Source organism: Monodelphis domestica, chromosome 1 (genome assembly GCF_027887165.1).
Source record: "Monodelphis domestica isolate mMonDom1 chromosome 1, mMonDom1.pri, whole genome shotgun sequence".
Lineage (NCBI taxonomy): Eukaryota > Metazoa > Chordata > Mammalia > Didelphimorphia > Didelphidae > Monodelphis > Monodelphis domestica.
The window spans coordinates 429,880,556-429,907,150 of NC_077227.1; the positions used below are offsets into that span (position 1 = coordinate 429,880,556).

The 26,595-nt window shown below is 38.6% G+C and overlaps 2 protein-coding genes across 5 annotated transcripts in view; one reads left to right on the forward strand and one right to left on the reverse strand.

Annotated features, from left to right (window-relative positions):
* RALGPS1 (Ral GEF with PH domain and SH3 binding motif 1) overlaps positions 1-26,595 on the forward strand; it is a 662,857-nt gene that overhangs the window by 352,945 nt on the left and 283,317 nt on the right. The window lies entirely within an intron of this gene.
* ANGPTL2 (angiopoietin like 2) overlaps positions 1-26,595 on the reverse strand; it is a 59,478-nt gene that overhangs the window by 25,802 nt on the left and 7,081 nt on the right. The window contains exon 2 of the mRNA XM_007474666.3: positions 11,357-12,216. Within this exon, the coding sequence (XP_007474728.1) occupies positions 11,357-12,170 (814 nt within the window). The 5' untranslated portion in view covers positions 12,171-12,216. The remainder of the gene's footprint in view (positions 1-11,356; positions 12,217-26,595) is intronic.

Below are 26,595 nucleotides of genomic sequence, written 5' to 3' on the forward strand. Positions count from 1 at the left end.
ACACTTACTAGCTATGTGAACTTGGGCAAATCACTTATCCCTGTTTTCCTCAGTTTCCTTCTCTGTAAAATGAGCTGGAAAAAGGAAATGACAAACCACTCCAGTATCTTTGCCAAGAAAAGTCCAAATAAGGTCATAGAGATTGAATACAACCAACAACAAAAACAACAACAAAACCAAACATCATTTCCCCAGAAATGTGCTTGGCAAGAGTAAGTACTAAATAAATGCTTATTGCCAGACTGACTGAACAATCAAGCAGCTGTGAGACATTTAAGCACATCATTTCCCCCACTTTATGTCCCAGGGCCACTGGTATAATGTGTTGGAGGCAGCATTTGAACTTAGGTCTTTCTTACTCCAAGCCCAGCTATCTATCTATCTATCTATCTATCTATCTATCTATCTGTCTGTCTGTCTGTCTGTCTGTCTGTCTGTCTGTCTCTATCTCTATCACTTATAGAACTCCAGTTCGAAATCTTTTTGGTTATAAGTCATGATCAACATGCTATGGTAGATAAAAGTGCTAATCTTGGGATGAGAAGTCCTGTGTTCAAGACTCAGACCTGATATTGGCCAGTGTGCCCAAAGTCACTTGCCTTTTCTGGATCCTAGAGATAGACAGACAGAGAGGCAGACATGTAGATAAATGGGTACATAGATAAATGCTGGAGGCCATCATATCCCCACTGGCTGACAAGGTCATAATTTGGGAAATGGGGGCTGTGCCCAGAGAATGAGGCCCCCACTGATCCCCCCTTTATGACTTCTTTCTCTTTAACTTCCCTTAATAATGGATGATTATTGTTCCCTCCCCAATACAGGAGAAATAATTTGAGAACAAAGACTTATAGGGTTAACAAATATATATCCCACCTTAATTCCCCCAGATTATTACCCTAAAATTCACAGAATTAAAACCTAAAGATAACTACCCATTACCCCCCTCCTTTCCCTCTCCACTGTTACATTCACTCCCATTACAAGCCAGGCAAGCCAAGCACATCAATCACCCTCAAGCCCAGGTTGACAGGACACATTTCGTTGGTTTGTTATGTTACAATAGCCAGAGCAACATCTCCAAGTACTGGAATGAAACACAAGAAAAATGTGACTTGGAAATTGAGGAAAACTCCAAATCTGGTCTGTCATTAAATTGCCCTCTAACCATGTACCTAGCTATGAAATGTTTTGTTACCAGTCTCCTAAGTAATTGTGATTGATTGTGAAAGCTGATCAAAAGTAACAATGATTCTCCTAGGTCAGGGAGAACTAATCTCTAGATCACCCTGTTTATGTCATTCATCTATAGCAACAATGTTTCATTGACTATCTCCTTAGGCTACATGTCTGTTGTTAAAGTTCTATGGAAACATATATGTAGAAAATTGATTGTGTGCCAAAGAAGTATGTAATCACTAACCTATATAATACATGAACCTCTGTGCTTTGGCAGAATGCTATGTGATTCCTATGCATGTGGGACTGAGCACATAGTGTCTCTCATCTCCATTACTTGACTGGATCATCACATCTAGATGGAGTACACCGTCACCCTCAGAGAGACCACTGGACGGCTCTCAAAAGATAGATCTGGAGCCCATCTGTCAAATGAATCTTCAGATTTCTTTCAGCTTTGGTATTTTATGTTTCATAGTCCCTCCCAGGTCTGATGTAACATGCTGTCCTCTGATACCTCCCTTCTATTTCTAGTAGTCCATATTCTAAGATCCCTTCCAACTCTACCCTTTCTTGAGTCTGTGGTCACCTTTTGCAATATCAAACATTTTCCTATAGCATTTATTTCTTTATCATTGAAGTCCAGACCATACTAGACTTATGATAAGATTCTGTTGCAAAGCTGGATTGTAAGTGCTTTGTCGGGAACTTAAAATGTACTTTCTTTCATTATATGTTCCTAGAGATGGATAACTCACCTTCTAGACCAGCCACAAAAAGACAATATAACTCATAAAGTACCTGAGAGTCTTAATAGCATTTCTGCAGTTACACTTCTTCATGATCTATAAACCTCTTTTTATGGGAAAAGAAATTTTGGAGTCCAATTTGGGATGCCAGAAAAACACCAGCTTATTCTCTAGTTCATATCCCAGGCATCTAAGAGAGTCAAGTAAATCTTCCCTGTTAGAGCACCAATCCCTTGTTAATTCTCTACACCTAAATAAGGGAAGGCACTCTACATTTATTTCAGAGAGTTAACATAATTTTATATTTTGTGGTGTTTTAATATTCTTTATATCTATATAAGAGAAGTCAACACTACATTTATATCAGAGAATACTCATTACTTACATTTTTATGATGCTTTAAGATTTACAAAGAATTTTTTTATCACTGAAGGGTGGGAAGTACTTTTGATGCTATCCTCATTTTACATTTTGTAGAGAGGCTAAAGAATGTATGGTTTCAAATTCCTGGTATAATTTTATTTCCATCATACCACAGCATAGTCTCGATTTAGATGGTCTAAATTCACTTGTTGGGGAATAAGTCAGTGTTCACTCTCACCTGCCCCTTGACAGTGAAATTGAATGAGAACCGAATTTTGTGTTAGAAGAGCTAGGCTTGAATCTCTTCTGTTAGTTATATACTCTTTGATGATTCTGCTTCTCTAAGTAGTAAGTGGCTAGGTGATACAGTGTCTAGAATGCTGAGTCTGGAGGCAGGAAGACCTGAATTCAAATCAAGCCTGGGCAGGTAGCTTAACCTTTCTCTGCCTCAGTTTCCTTAACTATAAAATAGGTACAATAATAGGACCTACCCTCCAGACTTACTGTGAAAGTCAAATGAGATATTTGCAAAACATTTAGAATAGTGTCTGGCACATAGCAGGTATATAATAAATGCTTCTTCCCCTTCCTTAGACCTCAGTTTCCTTATTACTAAAATGAGAGGGTCATTGGATTCTATAATCTCCAAAATTACTCCTCCTTAACAGTCTATTAATGAATGTCTGTGTTTTATCCTGGGCGGGAGAGAGTGCCAGATTTTCATAAGTCAGGGACTGCCTGAATTAGTAAGCCACTTATTTATATGTCAGCTAGTTGATATGCAAAGAAATTGGGTAACACATGTCCTGAGGTAGGGATTGGTGAGGGTGAGGCAAGTAATGAGATAGAAGCTAATATCTGCATTGAGAAAGCAAGAATGCAGTTTACAGAAATAGGAAAAGTCCCCCTGAATATTTTCCCATATTTCCTCATTGGTAGCAAGAGGGTTTCTGTTGGCCTTGTAGCCAGTCTCTCCACCAGCTAGAGGTTTACCAGCCCATATTCTTCACCTCAGTTATGGGAAAGGACAGAAACTGATTCCTGTGTTTGACATCGAACATAAAGTTCCATCAGGGCTCATAGGCTTCAGTGATGAGAAAGGCATTAATTCTACCCATTAAAATGAAATTAGAAACACAGTGTAACCATTTATCAACACTAAAACTTTTCTTCTAATTCTCCCCAGGTTGTATTGGCTGAATTCTCTTCCTGGAGGGAACCAGCAGCCTCTACCCACAGATTTGGCCTCTGCTCAAAGTTAACCAATTCATTTTTATTTTAATTAATTTGCCTAACTTTATTTTAGCAGCAGCCAAGTTTGGTTGACTGTTTCATGTCCATGATATTAAGATTTAAGATCAAAGAATGTTATATTAGAAAAAGCTTTTTAGATCTCTCCAATTTACAGATGGGTAAACTGTGGTCCAGTGAGGGGACATTACTTTCCCAAGTTTACAAAAATATTAAATGGAAAAGTATCTGGGATGATCTTTTGTTGTTGTTTTTTATTCTTTTCTACCTTCTGGTTCTGTTTGGAAGGATTGTCATTATTGTCTTTCAGTAGCCTTATTTGTGTACTTGCTTGGTATGTGATTCTAATCTCTCTTCCCTTTACTCTGACTATGAGGGGAATTTGATCTTTAGCGAGTCAGTGTTGCAAGTCTAGTGTGTCTGCACTGAGAAGCTCACAGTACTTCAGTATTTAAAGCTAGAACAGACTTTAGAAATCTTTCTCATCCAGCCTCATTCTACAAATGTGGAAACTGAGGCTAAAGAATTGCTGATGACTGCTAATGAATGGAAGAATAGGGACTCAGATCCAGGCCTCCTGACTCCAAGTTCATGTACATGGATTTTCTATTAAATCTCACCTCTCCATTGTTACATTTCTTCATCTCAAACAATGATGATGTTGACATTATCTTAAGTGTCACATTTTTAAAAGTGGATGTATTTAAATTTTGTGGTTCAGTCTTTTCAGTGGTGTCCAACACATGGGGTTTTCTTGACAAAGATACTGGAATGGTTTGTCATTTCCTTGTCCAGCTCATTTTATAGATGAAAAAATCAAGGCAGGCAGGGCTAAGTGACTTGCTCAGGATCACATAGCTAGAAAGTATCTGAAGCTGAACTTGAACTCTGAAGGTGAGTTTTCCTGACTTGAGATTTTGCATTCTAAACACTGTACCACCCTAGCTGCCTATGTACTTGAGTGAGAGTTAGAAAAAGAGTTGCCCCAAAATAGAATGGAATATCCCATAAGGAGGCGAGGTCCTTGTCACTAACAGTTGTTAGGAATTATATAAAGGAAATTCTTGCTCTGAGTAGGTAGTTGGGAAGGAAACTTTCCAATGTCTCTTCCAAAGATTTGAGATTCTCTGAAACTGACTTAGAAATAGAAGAATAATATAGACTGTTCATTTTATTCCCAGGAAGAGGCTTTTTCACTACCTGAGCGGAAGTGCTACTATGTAACTGAAAAAACAGATACAGTAGATTGTAAGTTCCATGAAGACAGAAGCTGGAAGGGACTTTAAGGTTTTCTTGTCCCAATTCCTCATTTTAAAATGACATTAGGTGACTTGACTGAGATTACACAAGATAAGACACAAGACAAGAGTTGTGATCAGAACCCAGGCCTATTGGTTCTCATTCCAGGGTCTCTTTAAGACTTAGAAATAAAAGCAAATGTGCAAGAGGCTCTTGCTTAGGGCTACAGTTTTACTCTGGTTAAAGGGAGGGAACTCTTCTCACACAGAGGAGGTTCTGACTGCACATGTTATAAGAAAAGAGAGAGTTTGGAGAGAATGGAAAGCATGATCATGATCCTGGCTTCTGAGCAGACCCAGACAAAGAGAGGCAAGTGCCAACCGAAAGTTATCAGAACAAGTCTGATAAGAGTTTTGTGTTTTCTTGGCTAAGGAGAGAAACAGTGGATCTTGGGCCTCTGGGGGTAGTTGCTGCCTCTCACTGAAAGATGATCCTCTCGTTCCTGTTGGCTAATCCAGATACCACCAAAGGAAAGTCAGCCTTTGTCTGCTGCTGCGTTCCTTAGGCATGAGGGCTTTCTTGCCTTTTGTCTGTTGTGTTTCTATGGCTCTGAGCTGTTTATAAGGCAATGGAAGAGAAACAGGGGAATCAGACATCAGACAGACAATGCTGGGGGAGGAAGAGAGGAAGGAGAAAGATTCTGCTAGCAATTTTGCAGGACTAGAGGGCTGACAGGGCTGCTGTGCCCCTGCTTCCAAGGAAGCTTTTGGTTGTGGAAATGGTGAGAAAATGGACCAGTAACTAGAACTTAAAACTCTCTAGTTGTGTAATAGAAAGGGAGTTAGGCTTGAAGGACGGAGACCCAGGTTCAAGTCCCACTTACAAACTGTGGGACTTTGGACAACTCACCTTCCATTCTTTTCATGTAAAATGACAGATTCAGTCTAGATTGGGAGTCTTAATCTTTTCTGTGTTCTTTGACACCTAATAAAGCTTATGGACCAGCCCCTTCTCAAAAACATGTTTTAAAATAATGAAAGGAAATGCTTATTTTTCAATCCAAGCTCACAGACCCCCTGAAATTCATCCATAGAGCTCTCTCATGGATCCCAGGTAAAGAAACCCTCACTTAGATTGATCTCTTCTAGCCCTAACATTTTAAGAATGATTGTTGAGAAATGCCAACTGATCACTGAAAAAAGTAGTGGGGAGGCTCACACTTTAGTATCAAGGAAGTGAGCAGGAGAATTTTTATACAGCATCATGTTTGACTTTTTCTTTCTATGGGGCTGTTATATTTTTGGCTTGGACCAACTAGAACTAAGGAAAATGGATCCTTGTATATGTTAGTCAGCTTCCTCTGTCCTAAGTTAGAGACAATGATCTTGTAGCTTTCATTTCTCTTCTATTCTACTTATGTTAGCTCATTTGATTGAAGAGAAAATAGAATCATAAATTTAGAAATGGAAAGGACTATTAGTGGCCATTGAAGAAATGAGGAAACTGATATAGTGACTTATCCAAAGTCACATGTCTAATAAATTTTTGAACCCTCTACCTCTATCTGTTATGCACATTGCCTTTCAATTCCAATTTGATTTAGTCCAGCAAATATTTAATATTTATTCAACACCTACTCCTACTCCTAACTACTACTGCTGCTACTACTACTACTACTACTACTACTATTGCTGCTGCTGCTGCTGCTACTACTACTTCTACTACTATTACTATTACTATATTAATAATAATTAGCATCTGCATAATACTAAAGTTTGCAAAGCACTTTACAAATATAACCTCATTTTATCTTCACAACCTGGGAGGTAGATGCTATTATTTTCCCCCATTTTATTATGCCCTATGTTAAATGTGAAGGAGCTCCCTTAAGAAGTTCACATTCTCTGGGGTCAGAGGGACTACAAGGACATAATTATCAAATAAGGTACTGTATTATGGGACAAAGGAGAACTTCATATCAAGTGCTCTAGGAAAATTTTGGGAGGGAGAGAACACTTTCTTTTTTTTTTTTTAATATATTTTATTTGATCATTTCCAAGCATTATTCGTTAAAGACATAGATCATTTTCTTTTCCTCCCCCCACCCCCATAGCCGACGTGTAAGTCCACTGGGCATTAGATGTTTTCTTGATTTGAACCCATTGCTTTGTTGATAGTATTTGCATTAGAGTGTTCATTTAGAGTCTCTCCTCTGTCATGTCCCCTCAACGAGAACACTTTCAATTGCAAAGATGCACAAAGGCTTCATGGAAGGTGGCATAGAGGGCATGGGAATTGAAGGAAGAGAAGCAACTGAGGCACAAAAGATAATCTGTGCAAATATAGAAAGGTAGGAGACAGCACGCAAGATAAGACAGCAGCAGATTACCTAGTGATAGATGGTCAGTTTAACTGGAATGATGCAGGGTGTATGATGGGTATCAGAATGGAATCAAATTGGAAAAATTGATTAAAGCTACATTGTAGAAGACCTTAAAAAAGTGTACTAGACTTAGAATCAGAAGAAGTGGGTTCAAATTCTAATTCTGCCACTCATTAGCTGTGTGGAGTTTGTAAGTCACTTAACATCTCATTCTCATTTCCTCATATATAAAATTAAGAAATTGGATTTAACTCAATAGTCTGTCCCATTTCTAAGAACTAAAATCTTTTTGCTTTTGCTAGGTTAAGCAGTTTATATTTTCTCTATTAGACAATAGGGAGTCCTTGAAGTGCTCTGATCAAGGGAGTGTTGAGTAGCATCCACAGAACTCTGCATTAGGAAGATCATATTAGTGGTTGTAAGGAGTGAAGGGAGGCCATAATCAGGAAGATCAGTTTTGTGCTCAATGATCCAGGTCAGTACAGTCCAAACCTGAAGTTCACCAGCAAAGTTGAAAGTACGTTGGCCTTAGAGTCAGTAGAACTAGTTTAGAATCCCAGCTCAGATACTTACTTGCTGAAGACCCTGGACAAATCATTGAAACTCTCAGACCTGTAAGAGGGTGATAAGAATAACGGTACTCCCCAAATCACAGGGTTGCTGTGAGGAAAACATTCTGTAATACTTAAACATGCAGACATTTGAGTTGCTATTGTTCAGTAGGCTTGTAAATATTTGAATTGAGATTTCATTGTGGTCACTTTGAAACAAAGACAAAATAGATATTTTAAGAAAGGGGAAATGATCGAGAGATATGGGGGAAAGCCTGATCAGCAGGATTAAACTGATCCCTGAATGCTCCCACCCTCAGCCCCTACCCTACCCCCAGCCTACTGACTTTCTATATAGAATCACTTAGAGGGAGCCACTCCCTGCACTGAGATGGCCTCTTGCCAGTATGAACCTCAGTAATGTGGCAATTGTGTGTATTCAAACACAGTTCCTCCAGTCTTTAGCGGTATCTTTCCCCTGTTACTTTTTTTTTTAAACTATTACCTTCTACCTTAGTATCAATACTAAGTATCAGTTCCAATGAAGAAGTGAGATAAGAGCTAGGCAGTTGAAGTTAAGTGACTTGTCCAAGATCATATAGTTAGGAAATAGGAGGTCAGTTTTGAACCCAGGCTCTCCCAATTTCTAGGCATGGCACTCTGACCTCTGTGCTACCTATTCTGCCCCCCCCCCCAGTTACTTTTTTCCTTTTCTCCATCCATCATAATCCCACCACCATTCTTTTCTGGTTAAGCCCCCTTTGCTCTTCTTAGAAACTAAGAAAAAAATCAGAAAAAAATATAGTCAGAATTTTCCCACATATTTATTGCTTGCTTAGGTAATAGATGTGCATGAAAGGTACATACATAAAAATATTTTAAATCCAGGCAGGTTCAATTACTATTTTATAGTGTTTTCTGGTGTCAGAAACTGCTTCTATTATCTGATTTACAAATTCCGTGTCATATTATGATTTTCCTTAAAGTAGGATACTTGAAACTTTCACAGAAAGGCAATATAATGCAGGGTAATGAGTACTAAATCATGGGTTTAAAGATTCCTTGTTTTTTTGTTTTTTCACTAACTCACTAGGTAACTGATAAAGTCAAGTTCTACTTCTAGGACTCAGTTTCCTTCTCTGTAAAATGGCAGGTGTCTGAGGAAGGCATGGAGGACAGAATTGAATTAGATGATCTTTAATACCCCTTCTAGCTTTAATGTCTCAAATCTCTTTTCTAAAATCCTACAAATTCAGATCTGGCCTCAGACACTGACTGGGAAAGTAATTTAACCCTGTTTGCCTCCATCTCCTCATCTATAAAATGAGCTGAAGAAATAAATGCCAAACTCCTCCAGTATTTCTGCAAAGAAAACCCTAAAGATGGTCACAAATAGTCAGACATACCTGAAATAACAGCAACGGCAGCAAAAATGCCCCTTGCTAGCTTTAACATTTCTTGTTCTATTATCTAACCTCCTATGGTCTAATTCCATTTCAGCCCATCAGTTTGTCTTAAGGCTGTTTCTGAGAGCCCATGTGCTAACATTCTATATTTTCAGGTCCATCCTGAGTTCTAGTTTCCCTTCCAGACTAAACAGTTTTCATTGGACAGTGCCCTCTAACTTTAACATATTGTGAAAAAAAAGCTTTTTGAAGTTTTACCTTCTAGCCTATATTATATCCTCTCTGATTATCTTATAGTCTAATTATTTAAAAAGAAAATAATCTCCTGCTATGAATACTATAATGGGACTATTAAAGCTATGCTTAGGTGGTGTTGCCTAGCAACATATTACTTTCTGTCTGCCTTCTTACAAGTTTCTCTAGTCGCCTTCAATACTGCAAGAAAATACATTTTCAGGCTCCATATATTTCCCACAAGGATGTGCAAGTGCTTCGTTGTCATTGGTGTCCCCAAAGCAACATGGAAACACTATCCATGACACTGCCCCACTTCCATTTCCATTATCCTTCTGGCAACATGTCCATCTCTTAATGGCAGAAAACAGGAGTTCAATAACAGTATGGTATGTCAATACCAGCAAATTACAAGGAGAGGCAAAAGGAAGGAGGAGCAGGAGAAAAGGAGATAGACTTTAACTTTTTCTTCCTATCTTTTCTTCTTCCTCCTCTTTTTTTCCCCCTTCTCCTTCCTATCCATTCCATTTCCTTTTCCTTTTATCCTCCACCTTTCCTTCCTTCTTTCCTTCTTCTCCTTCCCTCTCACTTTGCTCCATGAAACTCACTGCCCTATGAGTTTTTCACCTAATGTCTTTTATAGAATAAGGATGCATTTGATGGAATATTCTCATTTCCAGAAAAATTATACCTTTGAAAACTGAATATTTCTAAAGAGACTCTGAAAAACAGGCATCACCAAACAAGTATTGGCATTCTAAGATGACCAGAAGAAATTAATTTACTATACTATAGTCTTAAAGTGACAATTCTCTCTTTCTTTGGTGTGCTTATTGAAAATAGGCATTTCTATACCTGTAGATCAAAATCAAGAGTTTGTATTTTTATAAAGTTCTTTCATTGGTATTATATTTTCAGTACTTTTCCAAAAGTATTTCCTTTGATATTAACTTTATGTGACAGAATGGTATAGTAGAAAGATTACTAGACATGGAATTCAAAGAACTGGATTTATAACTCTATCCTTTCACTTACCAGTTATATAACATTGAGCAAACCACTTAACTTCTCTGAGGATCCATGAAAAATTAGGATAATGATGCTTGCACAATTTACCTCATATAATTTATCAGAAAAGCACTTTATGAAATACATAATTTATGGGAAAAATAAACTTTTAAGGACCATTGAAATATTATTTATCTGTTTTGTACCAAATCATAGAATTTTAAATTAGAATAAACCTGGGGGATCATCTTGCCTGACAATTTCCAAAGTATGACCAATTGACCATGGATATCCCCAAGATCCTTTCAGGGGGTCTGCAAAGTCAAAACTATTTTCATAATAATACTAAGATGTTATTTGTCTATTAAAATACTCCTGTCTTTTCCAAATATATATCTGAGGCTAGATTTCCTTCATATTTTTCAATCTAACAACATGTCATGAAATTCAGTGCAGAAGCAGATGTAAGAAACCAGCTATTTTCTATTAAGCTAGATAGTAAAGAGATTTGCAAAAATATGTAAAACAATGCTATTCTCACTAAATCTGTTTTGGAAAATATAGGTTTCTAAAAAAATTAAAATGTTTTTTACTTTAGCATGTAATAGATTTAGTATTATTTTAAATGGAGAAATGATTGTTTGAAATCCTTATAAAGATGTAGCAGGAGGGATGGGGGTGAATGTAAAGGGATCCTAAGACCAAAAAGTTTGAGAACTGGTGATCTATTCTTATCTCTTCTTCTTAAAAGCAAGGAAACTGAAGCCCAGAACAGTTGAATGACTTTTCCAAGGTTACCCAAGTGAAAAAAAAAACAACAAACCAGAAATTATCAAAAGGTGGCCTTGCTCAAAATTTAATGCAAGCTCTGCCATTCTTTACCATGTTAAATGGCTGCTGATGACGGCATAAAAACCTAATGATCCTTCTGTTTTTAGAGTAGATGTTCCTAAAGAGATCTCTAAGGTTGACTGTGAAGATAGAGTGACTTACCAGATGGTTTATCAGTTGAGGTTGGGATGCCAGTGACTGTGGGCATTGTGGGAAGGGTCGGGGGAAGCACCTTCAAGTTCTGATCACTCTGAATCTCATTGGTGGAAATCTGATTGATGATTCGATTGTAAGTGGGAGGCTGATAGACTCGGTTTGGTGGTGGAGGAGGAGGAGGCTGTGGGATGGGTCTGGCAACTGGCATCCTCTGGCAGTGTTCTTCCAGCTGAGCAATGATGGTAGACTGGTTGTTGGCCAGAGTGGCCAAATGCTGATACTTGTGCTCCAGGTCCTTATATTTGTTGGCAAGCTGTAGCATGTCAGCTGTCTGGTTTAGTATCTTATTCTCAAGCTGGGAAAGTTCTAATGCATTGTCCCGTTTGCGAATTATTTCATGCAGGAGTTGCATGTAGAGCTGTGTGACCCGAGAGTTCATGTTCCGGCTCTCCTTCCGGAGAAGCTTCACCTCATTGACTATGCCTCCATCTACCTCTACCAGCTGCTGCAAGCTCTCTATCTGTCTCTTCTGCTTTAGAAGCTCATTGTTCAGTAGCTCTAGTTCTTGTTTGTGTACACGGTTTTCCAGCTGAATCTCCGGTTCCTTGGAGTTGACACAAATAGCCCCAGTGACTCTCTGCTGTGGTACAATAAATGTGTAGGTGCACTTGTCCTGGGAGTCACTGGCTCTCTTATACCTGTTCAGATAAACGAATTCTTGTTCCCTACCTTCTTCACTGCTCCCTAAGTCATCTGCTTTGCCAGCAACAACTCCTACTAAAGCAGCCAGGGCCAGGCAGGCAAGGCTCATTGTGTTCATGGTCCTTTAGAAGTGTTTCTCTCTCGTCAATGAAATCCAAGAAAACCTGGAAGTGAACAGAGATAGAAGATTATAGATGGTCCTGTTTCTGTAGAGTCTAAAGCATTTTTTTAATTGTGGTGGTAGAAAGTACGTTGGACCTAGAGTCAGGAGACTTGACTTACAACAATTTAAATTAATTGCTTCTTGTAACAGTTTATAGTATTACTGTATCATATAACATCTTTCTGTTAATTTCAGTTTCCTTATCTATAAAACGGGACAATAATAATTGTGCTACCTAGGTCATAAAATTACTCTGAAGCAAGTACAGCGTATAAATCTTAAAGCATATTGAAACACCAAGGAGAAGGGAAGAGAGATGGCAATAATAATAACTAGTACCTAAATTGTAAACATTTTACATTTGGAAAGCATTTGTATTTGGTCCTACAACAATCCTTTGAGATAGTTTACTTTGCCTCAATTTTTTCAACTAAAAAATTGGGGATAATTATACAATGAAGAGACTATATTATTATCTCTTTTATAGATGAGGAAACTGAGGCCCAGAGAGGTAAAATGGCCCAGGCTTTTACCTCCCAATTCTACCACACTCTTACTATAAGTAACACTGTGCTATGGGAAGAAATATACATTTTAGATAAACCTCAGTCTCTGCCTAATGAGATTTATCATCTCCAAGGGGGATTATAGTGCACAATATGACATGACAAGTACCTCAAAGAGAGACAAAATAAAAGGCTGTGTAAAGTACCAGAGAAAAGGCCATTACTGATTCTCTGGCTTTTAAATCATTTTATACTATACTATATACTATACTATAATTAGTTTATACAGGATGGTATTTTATTCTACCCTTCCCACCTTGTGGGAGGGAGGGAAAACTCTAAGGCTGGAAATAGCCCCTCCCTAGCATATATGTATTTAAAGAATAAAAGAAACAATTTCTTGGAGCCAGCTGTTTTCACATTTTAGAGTTTAAATTCTAAAACAAAACTATTTCTTCTCCCATATTTAGAACATTTTTTGTGAAAGTTGTCATAGGTCTAAATACAAACAAGCAGTGATTCCCATTTCTAAGATTCTTTCAGATATATGAAACACTTTCCCCACCACCACCACCCCTTGAGATAAGCAGTGCAAGGGTTCTTGTCTCCTTTTTTCCAGATGAGGCAACTGAGTCTCAGAGAAGTTTATGGTCTTGTCCAAGGTCATGTGGCTAGTAAGTAGAGTGGAGATTGATACCCATGCCTTTTGGGAATTGATGCAATGTATCCCAAGTCCAGCACTGTTTCCTTGGCATCGTGTTGCTAAGATAAGAATAATGACAACATTAAGGGGTACAAAATATACAAAATACAGTGTAATGTAGTAGATAGAGAGCTGATCTTAGAGATAAGTAGGTGACAGTATATAAAGCCCTGGACCCAAAGTCAAGAAGATCAGAGTTCAAATGCAGCCTCAGCCACCTACTAGAAGTGTTTCTGGGCAAATCACTTAACCTCTGTTTGCCCCAGTTTCCTCAACTATAAAATAGGCATAATAATAGCACCTGCCTCCCAAGTTGTTGCAAAGATCAAATAAAATAACATTCGTAAACACTTAGCAAAATGCCTGGCATATAGTAGGTGCAATATAAGCACTAGTAATTATTCTTGTTATTATATAGTTTTTCAGTGCCTGGATCTAAGATTCAGAGCACTTGTTTGTACTGTTAGAGAGAATTTCATCCAGTGGAATTCCCTACAACAAAACGAGTGTCCTAAAGTACCAGTGTTATTGATATCAGTGGGGAAATTGTCAAGGGCAAAACGTTATTTGAACAACTACCCTCCTTGCTGCTCCTAATATACTGTTCTAGGGTCTGCAAAACACTTTACATTCTCTCTTTCATTTGGTCCTCACAACTACCCTGTGAGGGAGGCATCACATGTGTTATTATTTCCCATTGTACAGAAGAGACAACCAAGGCTCAGAGAGGTTAGTAACTTGCCGTAGTTACACTGTGAGCAAATGTTGGGAGGAGGATTTCAGCGCAGGTGTATCCTGACCCTAAATCCATTATTCTTTCCACTACCTCATGCTGTTACATAAAAACAATCAGAACCCAGAGTCGATCGCAGGTGGTGGCCCAGAGATCTCATAACTGGTGTTTCATTTTGAGAACTTACCCACAGGCAGAGTGACACATAGCTCATTAAAGAAGGCAGCGGAGCTCTGTTGCTAGGCCAGGAAACCCTCTGCCCCATCTGCCTGCCTGCCTCACCCACTGGTAGTCATCATTTACTTAAGGGAAGAACTCATTTGCAAACTTTATCTTGACCTATAAAGATGTTTTATTCCATGGGAAAGATACACCAGGGCTTGGAAAAGTAAGTTGCCCAGAGTCACACAGCTTCTAAATGGCAGACTGGAGCTTGTACCCATATCCTGAGCCCTGGCTCATATAGCCTAAGGTACACAGTACACTTTGGTTTTGAGATCCAGAAGGGTTGGATTTTTAAAAAAAGATTATCTTTTTAGCTCTCCTTAGAAACTTGTTCCAAGGATCTAAGGTTTTTTTTTCTCCTCAAAAGGCAATTCTCCAATTTTCTTTTGTTTTTCTTTTCCCCTATTCGTTTTAGGGCTAGGATGAGTATGTCTTAAGTTATTAGGGCTTAAATCTGCACTGAAGACTCTGGGAGCACCCTTTAGAGGATCTCCTTGCTGATCAATTCCCAATACCATTGGTCTTTTTATTTACAACGATACTAGTGGTTGCGCTACTGCTGAATCTCCATTCTCACAGTACTGTTGCAGATGGTTGATACTGGGCACCAGCATCTTCCCCAGGAACAGGAAATTTGGGGCGGCGAGTTCAGTTAAGATAAGTCAGAGTACTATGCAGAACTCCAGACTAGACCTGACCACAGTTTTCTTCATCTTTTCCTCTTCTAACTCTGTTTCATGTCACAATTCTTGAGCAGCAGATATGCCTCTGAGGATTTTCATGCACCATAATGATGTTACAAATAGACAAAGACGTGGAAACAACATTTGAGTTGAACTATTATTCCCAGCCTCAATGGATCTCTCCTGGCACTAATTCCATTTACTTTTACCACCATGAATAGATTAGTTCAGTCTCTGGGTCCTTTCCTCAGTGTCTGTTACACAAAATCCTCCACTTTTTTTCTAGCTTCCCCAAATACATTGGTAGAAGTACTAGTGAGGTGGCCTAGCATGTTTCCTTTGTTCATGGCAGTCCCAAAGAACTTGGGAAATATCCTTTGTTCTGCACAAATCATGGCTCATGCCCTTTTCTTCTATTCCCAGAGTGCCCCATTCTTCCTCTCATATCAATACTTATTCTTACTACCACCATCTGGATTGTTTTCTTCTCTACTAGTTGAAGGGCTTTGCATTTTAGCATTATTCTTATGAATGTTCCTTTTACAATAAGGAGATTTTTAGAGAGAAGGAATCTCTGAGAACATATCATCTAACCCCATGCCTGAGCAGTTTTCAAGTGAGATATTTGTAAAAAGGCTTAACACAATTTCTGGCACATAGTAAGTGATATATAAATGCTTATTCCCTTCCTCTCATTCTCTCTAGTTATATCCTACATTGAATCCATGCCAGGCAATCATCCAGCCTCGGCTTGAAGACATGAAGCTTGGGCTATCTAGTTTTATGCAACTTCCACCAATTGTTGCTTATGTCACTATATATGGCCAAGCAGAAAAACTATAACCCCCATTTCTACATGACCACCCTTTAGATCTCATGTGTCCTATCCAACCTCTTCTCTAGCAGCATCTTTGCTTCTACATGATTTTTCATAGATCAACAAAGGCTCAGCATCACACATGCAGATCTATTTTCCCCAAGCCTGATGGCTTAAATTCTTTGAGGGCATCAAGGTGACTCTTTACTTTAGCAACATTTATCTGCGGTCTTATTTCCCTATCAACCTATCATGTTTGTTCTTTCTTTCCCTCTATGAAAGAAATCACTATCAGTATTCATGGCCTTTATTCATCCATTCATTCAGCAAATACTTATTAACAACTTAGATTTATATAATGCTTTAAGATTTACCAAGAATTTTCCTCAGGCAACTCTTTGAAGTAGATTAAGAAGATATTGTTAGCATACCATTTAAAAAACATTTTTTAAAAACCTTACCTTTTTTTAGTGATTTAAACTAGTTTAATTTGTTTCAGAATCATTATATAAAAATTAAAAACTAAGGCCCAATGAGAACAGAAAGGGATGGGGACCTTCCTCATGGTGTAAGGTATAATCATTCCTTTCTCCTGCACTGTCCCCATCTCCAATGTGCCATCAATGTAGACCATGGAGGTTGAAGGAGTCATAGAGGAAGAATCAATAGGTCTTGGAAATTGAAAACTGAGCACACTATTTTTGGAGTCAGACTTGGGTCTCCATATAAAATCTGCTTCTTAACGTCATACATTATCCTTAGTCACTTAACATCTGGGTCTCAAGTTTTGTAACTTGGAAAAATTGAAGTTATATGTTCTCTAACTTTCCTTCTGACTCCAATTTCCATATAGTAAAATCTCTTCTGGCTCTAAATCTCTGTGATGGAATATGAAAATGAAGAACATGGCAGAATTACTTTTTTTAAATAACAGCAGTGTGTCAAAGAAGATGGAAGTAATAATAATATCACTAACAGAAGTAGTGAAGTCAGAAGGCATGCTTCCAGAGTTAATATGAAATAGTGTGCCTAGAATTCATAGGACCAGAATTGGAAGAATCTTTAGAGCTCCCCCATTTTATAAATGAGGAAACCAAAGCCAAGAGAAGATAAGTGATTTGCCCAAGATTATAATAGAATAGACAAGATGTGATCCCAAGTCTTCTGAGTCCAAAGCCAGTATTCTTCCTATTCTATTTCTCCTTTATAGAGACTATAAGTTGGCACTTATTCTCTCCTTATAGAAAACACACTTTGGAAAATCAACAAATACTTTGCATGGCCTAAAGGAGCATCCCTCCTCACTGTTTAGGTATGTGAGTATCCAGTCTTGCTCTTTGAAGACTTACTGGCTACCAACCTAGAGTCTTTTACAAAACTGTGGCTCATCCATTTCCCTAAATCATTTATAAAATCAAAACAATGAGACACATCCCCTATATCTCCTTCTCAAATGACACCACATTATTAACAGTCACAGGCATTACATGAGACATACACATATGTTTGTATCTTATTAAGTCTGCAAATCACTTTATAAACATTATCTTAAGTAAGACTCGCAACCAACCTTGTGAAATAGGTATTGAAAGTACTTTCCCATTTTTATAGTTTTGAAAATTGAAACTCAGAGGTGAAATGACTTGCCTTTGGTCAAGCTGATAAGTGTCACAGCTGGTAAGCATCCAAAGTATGATTTAGGCCCCAGTCTTCCTTACTCTGTCTGTTAGACCAGTGATGGTAAAGTAATAGAAATGGGGCCACTAATGTTGGAGGAGATGTGGCAAAATTGGGACATTAATGAACTGCTGGTGGAGTTGTGAATTGGTCCAACCATTCTGGGAGGCAATTTGGAACTATGCCCAAAGGGTGCTAAAAGACTGCCTGCCCTTTGATCCAGTCATACCACTGCTGGGTCTATACCCCAAAGAGATAATAAGGAAAAAGACTTGTACAAGAATATTCATAGCTGCACTCTTTGTGGTGGCAAAAAACTGGAAAATGAGGGGATGCCCTTCAACTGGGTAATGGCTAAACAAATTGTGGTGTCTGTTGGTGATGGAATACTATTGTGCTCAAAGAAATAATGAACTGGAGGAATTCCATGTGAACTGGGACAACTTCCAGGAATTGATGCAGAGTGAGAGGAGCAGAACCAGGAGAACCTGATACACAGAGACTGATACACTGTGGTACAATCGCATGTGATGGACTTCTCTACTAGCAGCAATGCAATGACCCAGGACAATTCTGAGGGACTTATGAGAAAGAACTCTATCCACATCCTGAGAAAGAACTGTGGGAGTAGAAAACACAGAAGAAAAACAACTTCTTGATCATGTGATTCGATGAGGCTATAATTGGGGATGTAGACTCTAAACAATAACCCTAGTACAAATATTCATAATATGGAAATAGGTCTTGATCGATGACATATGTAAAACCCAGTGGAATTGCATGTTGGCTATGGGAGAGGGGTAGCAGGAGGGGAGGGAAAGAACATGATTCATATAACCATGGAAAAATATTCTAAATTAATTATATAAATAAACTTTAAAAAAGAAAAGAAAGGGGCCACCAAACAAGCAGCATATTGACTGAGAACATCATGTATTAATATTATCTCTGTTCTATTGTATTTTTACTTATTTTATTAAATCACTCCCAATTACATTTTAATCTGGTCTGTTAGCACTAGGAAGTATTTGCAGGCTGTGTTTGACACCTGTGCACTAGATTATGATACTTCTTTTAATAAGGAAAGGCAATAGATGGGTAGCCAATTGCTACAGTGGTTGTCTTGAGTTATTAAAAGGAATGGAGGAATGCTTCCCCTCAATCAGGCTGATCCATGCTCCGTGGAGGATTTACAGAAAGATGTGGAGAAGGATCACTGAGCATGAGAAATCATAAAAGGGTTACAATCTGCACCTGTGCAGGGAATGTCAACACTAATGAGATTACAACTTGGTCAAAGTATAGCTAAATTTAATATTACAAAAAATTACAGAATCATCTAGGCCAATCTTATTAATGCTTTTACAAATATCTCATTTCATCACTACTCAAATAGGCATAGAATTCAGAGTTCCTTCTCTCTGAAATCCCTTTATTGCATGAGGAACATTCTTTATACATTGTCAGCCACCCTCTTCTTTAAGGTGTCCACAAATGGAGAATTCCACTTTAGAACATTTATAATGGGTATGAAAATTTTTCTTATCCCTGAGCCCAAATCTGCTTTCCTACAAGGCTATCTCCATTACTTCTAGTTTTGCCTTTTGAGGCTAAGCAGAATACATCTAATGCCTCTTTTACAACGTAATTAATTGAAGTCAGATTTGGTATCCACAATATCTTCTCTCTCTCCACCTCCTTCCAGGGATCTGTGTTGAGACAAGATAGAAAGACTTAGCTAAATCAAGATAATTTTGTCTCCTAGTAGTTTTCTACAAAGTCAGAAGTTTTAGCAAAGAAGGAAATGCAGTTCTGGTTGCCACATTTTAGAAGGATATTGACAAGCTTGACCAATGTCTAGACCACATCATGTAAAAATCAGTAGAAGAACATGAGAATATCTAGCTTGGAGGAAAGAAGACTGTGAACGAGAGGTTGGGAGAGAAAAGCACAATCACTATTTTCAACCATTTGAAGGGATATCATTTAGAAGAAAGATTAGACTTATTCTTTCTAGCCCAAGAGGGCAAAACTAGTAGTTGTGTATAGAAATTTTAGAGAGGCAGACTTTGGCTCAATGTAAGGAAAAACTTCCTCAGAATCAGATGTTCCCCAAAATGGAATGGGCTGCCTCGGGAGAAACCTCAACCCACTCTTTCAGTGGAGGTCCTTCAAAGGAGACTAGATAACCATTTGTTGAATATGTCATGGAGACGGTCTTCTACTTTTCGGGTGTTGAGTTGGACTAAGTGCCACCAGCATCCCTTCTCACCAATATTTTCCTACACTGAAATTTATCTCCTTTCCCTAGGATGAGCTCTTCCTTACATCCCCACCCACATCCAATACAAACACAGAGGGATTACTTGTACTCTGTTTTCTAATAAGTCTATATTGACAGCTATTTAAACATCTTCTGGCAGCTTGCAAATTGGGCTGCTAATGATTCTCTACAGATTTTTTTTTTTTAATTTGGTCTCCCTTTACAGCCATGATGGAAATGCAGCAGCCATTCATGGGCCCGATCCCACTGCTGTGTTACACATAGAAACTTTTATCTGCTCTGTTTCTAGACTAGGCCATTTTGCCTCTCTTTAGACAGTATGGTGGCACTCTACCCCCAAGGTTTCACCATATTGGTGCCAGACCCAGTGAGGATAACCATTTGGTTTTGAAACCTTTTGGAGTTCAGAACTCCTGAGCTTAAGAGATCCACCAGACTCAGTTTTCCCTAGGAGCAAGCATTATAGCACTTTTCTGAAACATATATTTTTTAAAAATTACATCCTTTTTTCTCTGCTTTTCTAGCCCCCCATTCATCCTTAGGGGGTAACTACTCTTCTTTGTATATTTTACATAGCTTCTGGTGCCTCATGAACTGGCTTTTGTCAGATCTTATCATCTTCTCTAACTCCTAACTTTTCATCTCATTATTTGGGCTTACATTTGATGAAACAATGGGCTCTTAGAAATAATTTAATACAGTGGAAAGAGTATAGGCTTTGGAGTCAGGACCTGAATTCCAACTCTGCTTCTGATACTACCTGCGTAACCTTGGGGAAGTGCCTTACTTGACCTTTCTTGGCCTCTGTTTTCTCTTCTGTGAAATGAGAGACTTGGATTTGATGTTACTGAAGTCCCGTCTAGCTCTAAATCTATCTAGTCTAAAAAGGAAACCCTCTACAACTTCCCTGATATGTGGCCATCTGGCCTCTGCCTAAAGTCCACCAGTGATGAGAAACTCATGATCTCTTGGGGTAGCCCATTCCACTTCAGGAAGGGAGCATAGCAAAGTTGATAGAGTACTAGACTTAGAGTCAGGAAGTCCTAGGTACAAATCTGTCTTCAGGTCATATGACCCTGGGCACATCATTCATCCTCTCTTGGCCTCTGTTTCTCATTCCTAAAATGTGGACATTAAACTTAATGGCCTCTGTGGTTCCTTACAGCTCTAAATCTATGATTCTATTGCCTCTGATTATTAGAAAATTTTTTCTAAATGCTGAGCCAAAATTAGCCTCTCAAGCACTGGATATAACCTACATCAGACTATTTACTGCCTCAGGGAATGGGAGTGGGTAGGGAGAGAGAGAATCTGAATCACAAAATATCAGATAATACTTCTCAAATATTGTTTCTATATGTAATTTTTAAAATTAATAACAAAATTGGCCTCTGTAGACTTTTACCTATTCATCTTATTATCACTACCATAGGGCCAAATGGATCAAATATTTCCATGCTTTCAATATTGGAAATTACCAACTTATTGCTCATCATTTTAGTGTGACAGTTAAAGTAAAAGAGGCTGAAATGTGCCGGTCTCTCCTGAGCCTTATGAAAGAATTTCTTCTTCACACCCTGAGGCCTGTACTTCTCTTTCTCCCCCTAAGTGATTCTGTTTGAAGAGCAGTTCTCTTGATTGCTTGCCTGGGCATAAAGCCAATTTTCACCTGGTGCAATTTCTTACCATCCCAGAAGGCTAAATCTGGGCAGTGTTTCAGACTTTGGCAGAAGAGCTAGCTGATGCTTGGCCTTTGGCTTATTTATCTGCTTGCTCCTTATGGCCCCTGGCTTCCTTGGGGACCTTCTCTTAGAGGCTGAAACAGGTCAAATATTTTGTCCAGGGGGGGGTGGTGCGGGACCCAGTAGGAAATCAGAGAGAGCTATTTCCCCAGTCTATTGAAATTTTTAAGAAGTACCTTTTTTGGTGCTAGGATTTGGTGTGAGGATCATATTGAACCAATGTACATTTTATTGATGTACAGAAGGTCTTTTGAAGTAGTGATGTACAGTGGGTATTCATTTGTATTTCAATCATCTCATTCCTTCAAGATCCTTGATTTCCACTGCTATTCCTTCCACCAGTGACAATGGCAACCCACTATGTGCTTCAGTAGATGATTTAATGAATTGCTGTGGCCAACAAGTATCAGCCCTCTTGTCAGCTCTCTGGGGATGAACACCTCCTCTCTGCTTAGGCTCTGCTGGCCCAGCCATTCCTCAGGCAACAGGCACATGAACTGTAGCCAGACTCATACTCAGAGGCTCTTCCACTTGCTAGAACCTGCCAGAGATTGCTCTCTGTGGGCTTAGGCTTCTGGATCCCAGAGTCATTTACCTGCCTCAGTGAGGAATCTCTAGGAGACATCAGACAGGAATCTGTCTGTTTTTCTTTTTTAAAAACTTTTACCTTTCATCTTAGAATCAATACCATATGTTGTTATGATTGGTAAGGGCTAGGCAATGGGGTTAGGTGACTGGGAAGTATCTGAGGTCATATTTCAAACCAGGACCTCCAATCTGTAGGCCTGGCTTTCTATCTACTAAGCCACCTATCTGCCCCCTAAGTGAGTGTATTTCAAAGAATGTGTTTTGATACTGGTCAAGATTTCAGGTATATATGTCAAAGAGTCCTTGTTATTGATCAGTAACTAAATTAAATGGATCCTAAGAATCCTTTGCCAAGCTAATCTTCCTGGTTCATTCTAGTCTTACAGGGTTGGCTCTACGTAATGAGTTTATTTACTTTTGTCCTCTTAGCATTTATTCAATGAATTGTGTCTCAAGGGAAGTAATTAAATAACACCCCTATCATCTTATGAGTGAAGAGAAAGTCAATTTACATAAAAATATTTTTTTCTGATTTCTATCCCCCTAAATTAAATAAATAAAAACAACCAAAATATTTTCCTTGGCTCTTAAAATTGAAGCAATAGTCTTAAATTGCTTTTCCACGTTGCACTGTTAGAAGTTTCCATTCTGCACAAACTTTCTTTGTTTGCTTCTTTAAAATCAAGTACATTTTGACAAATTCTCATGACTGTGTTTAAACACTTAAATGAGATTTCCATAGGTCTGAGGCATCATACAGCCCTAAATGAATGTCTCTGAGCTCAGAGATTGGACCTGTGGCATGACCTCACTGCAGGAAGATGTTGCCATATTTTGTGGGTCTCCACATTCCCTTGAAGGATCATGTTGCAAGCAGCACTATGTGAAAGGACTTTAATAATTGGGAGGAAAAAGACCATGTTGGAGCTGAAGTGGGAAGAAGAAACACACACCAGGCAGAGGCTAAATGAGAAAGTTGAACCACAGTTAGATCTTTAAACTCTGTAAACTGTAAAAGTCAAAACCCTGTCTTAATTCAGTCCCCACTCCAAAGCTTAGCAATGAGCAAATTAATTTCCAAAAGTCAAAGGCACCAAAATTTGTGTCCAAATAGTGTTGGAAAGCATAGGGAACTTAGGGCAGACAAAGGAAGAATTTCCCTGACATCTAGGGTTTTCAAGCCCTTTTTTCCTTTTTGGTGCCCCTGGAAACCAGAGCTGAATCTCTTTTAGTCCAGAGTGCAGTTCTGCCTCTGGAGCACTCATAGTCAGTGTTCCAGAATCTGGCCAACTCCCCAAACCACTACAGGTCCTGTCTGTTCCCTGATTCTTGATCAGTGGACCACTATGGGCAACTCAGGGGAGGTATATTCTGCTGAATCAACATGGAGCTTTGCTCAATATAATTGCTGAATAGCTTTCCTCTGGTATGCCTAAGCAAATCTCTTTTTATTAACTGTTAGATGGAATATAAGTGTCTTGTTTCTTACAATCGCTACTATAAGCTGCTGGAGGACCAACAGCAATTAGCATTGTAGTATAGTGGACTGAGTGGTAGACGTGGGAGTCAGGGAGATCTAAGTTCAAATCTTGACTTAGACACCTGCCAGCTTTGTCATACCATGAGCAAATAATTTCTGTAGGCTTCAATTTCTTCATTTGTAAAATGATCTCTAACTCAACTTCCAACTCACATTTTTGGTCCAATGTTCCCATACTTGTAGGAAAATGGGGGAAGGCTTTGCGTTTCCATATCAGGGAGAAAAAAGGTATCCAGGTAGTATTTGCTCCAAGGTGTTTGATAGCATGGGGTAGTGGGAAGAGGACTGCTAGCTGGGGATAAGAACACAAAAATTGTAGCCCCAGAGTTACTACCTGTTCACTGTGTGACCTTGGACAAGTCATTCCTCTACTCTGCCTACTATCTTCCTTGGTTTCCCAACTAAAATATCACCTTCTACAGGAAGTTTCCCCCAATCTGTCTTAATTCTAATACCTTCCCTCTTTTAATTATTTCCTATTTTATCCTGTATATGGTTTGCTTTGTATATATTTGTTTACACGTGATCTCCCTTATTAGATTGTAAGCTCCTCAAAGAGCAAGGATTGTCCTTTTCCTCTTTTTTAACCCCTATCACAATGTCTAGCACCTAGTAGGTGCCTAATTAGTGTTTATCGATTAGTTGATTTACACTTCTCTGAGCTTTAGTTTGCTCATCTTTAAAATGAGATAGCAGTTCTTGTGATACCTACTTCATAGGGCTATTGCAGGGAAAGCAGTAGAAAAAAATATAGCTCTGGGACCCAGTAGAAAAATGGAGGTGCCTCTGACATGTATATTGCATATACCTAACAATTATTTTGTTTGTTTTGTAATTTTATAGTGGAAAGATTACTGGATGAAGAACCCAAGTTCAAATTCTGGCTCTTGTACTTTCCAGCTGTGCAACTTTACACAAGTCACTTAACCTCTAGGCCCTGGACAGAAAGAAATTAGACTCAGTGATCTATGAAGTCCCTTTTATCTCTAAACCTTGTGATCCTGTGAATGAGATCAGTGATATATGAACAGTAAGGGCTAATACTGTTATGAGAACCTGAAGACCAACACTAAACAATGGGCACTAAATTAGATGTCAGTTGTCTAAAGTTGGCCAATGGGCTTCCAAAACAGTATATCATATATATATATATATATATATATATATATATATATATATATATATATATATATATATATGCAACAGTATATTGTTGGGTCCAGTGCAAGATGGCAGTCCCCAAAACTGACAGAATCGTAGAAAAATCCAATGCAGAAGAAAGGAGAATCATAGCTTGCTATGAATTTGGACTAAGGGGATCATCAAGATGGTCAGGGAAATAATTGAGGCAGTAATGCAAGGAATTGATTTCTGGTTTTACTTTATTTTCTTAAAAACTTAACATTATGATAGTACTTTACAGTTTACAAAAGCATTCCTTAGAGCAACCCTGTGAGGGCTCAGAATGGAAGGATCGTTATCCTTGCTTTGCAGATGAGGAAACTGAAATCAGAGAGGGGAGTGACTTATCTATGACTTTAGAGCTAACGAGAGGGGATATTGGCAATAGAAAACTAAGACCTTCAACCAATAATGTTATGTCTATTAAGTATACCCGAGCCCTTGCATTTCAGATGCATTTTACTATGGAGGAAGAGTATTGTACTGGAACCAGGAGACCCAGGATCAAGCCTCAGCTCTGCCAGTAATGACTTGCTATTGGTCTCTAGACAAGTCACTTCTCAGCTGAGTCCCTATTTTCTCAAATATAAAACAAGGAGGTGGACTAGATACTTGGAGGTTCCTTTTGTTGGTTTTCTATAGAGTATCATATAGGATAGAATAGTGGATATGAGAACCACGGACCTTGAAAGGCAGGACCTGGAAACAGGGAATGACATGGTCATACCTCCGGCTTGCAAACACCTGAGCAAGAGTGTTGCTGAAGCTTACAGTCTATGCTAGCAAGCAAACCTTTTTGAAGGGTCAGCCCATCATCTGTGCCTTACCGCTGGAACCACTAAGGGAAGATCTCTTTGTGTATGTGGGGAGGTGATGTGGGTATCTACCTATAAATGTATTTAGGTGGTACAGTGGATAGAGTTTCAGACCTGGAATCAATTAGACCTGGGTTTAAATCCAGACTCAGATGCTGACTCTGTGATACTGGGGCAAGTCTCTTAGCTTCTTTTTGCCTCAGTTTCCTCAATTGTAAAATAATGATAATAATAGCACCTACTTCATGGGATTGTTTTGAGAATCAAATGAGGAAATAATTGTAAAGCTCTTAGCATAGTTTCTAGCACACAAGTGCTATATAAATGTTATTGATATTATTATAGCTATATACACACATAAATAAGTGTGTATGTAAGATTATATACATATGATGTTATTTACATGACATTATGTATCTATGTATGATTATACACATATATGTTCTGAACTGTTTGCTTTAACACAGAGATATACACACTGCTGTTTTGGGGTGCTGGGACTAATAACCGACTTGGGCAATGCATACCTTACCATAGAACCTGAGGTTGGCAAACCTATGGCATGCATGCCAGAGAGGCTGTTCCCTTCCCCCTTTCCACATGTACCCTAGTACATTTTTCATAGCACCTGCCCTTCTGCCCAGCAATCAATGGGAGCACTTCGGGGGGCTTAGATGCAACATGAGGGTGCATTTTCGGCACTTGGTCTCTAAATGGTTTGCCATCACTGCCATAAAAGGTTAATTCATTCATTTAACCAAAAGCATTTGTTAAACCCCTATTATGTACAGAGTTCTGGGGAAGGCACAGATTTTGGATAAAAAGTAGTCCTTGAACTCATGTAACTTATAATTTAATAGAGAAATAGGACATAAACTCCTATGG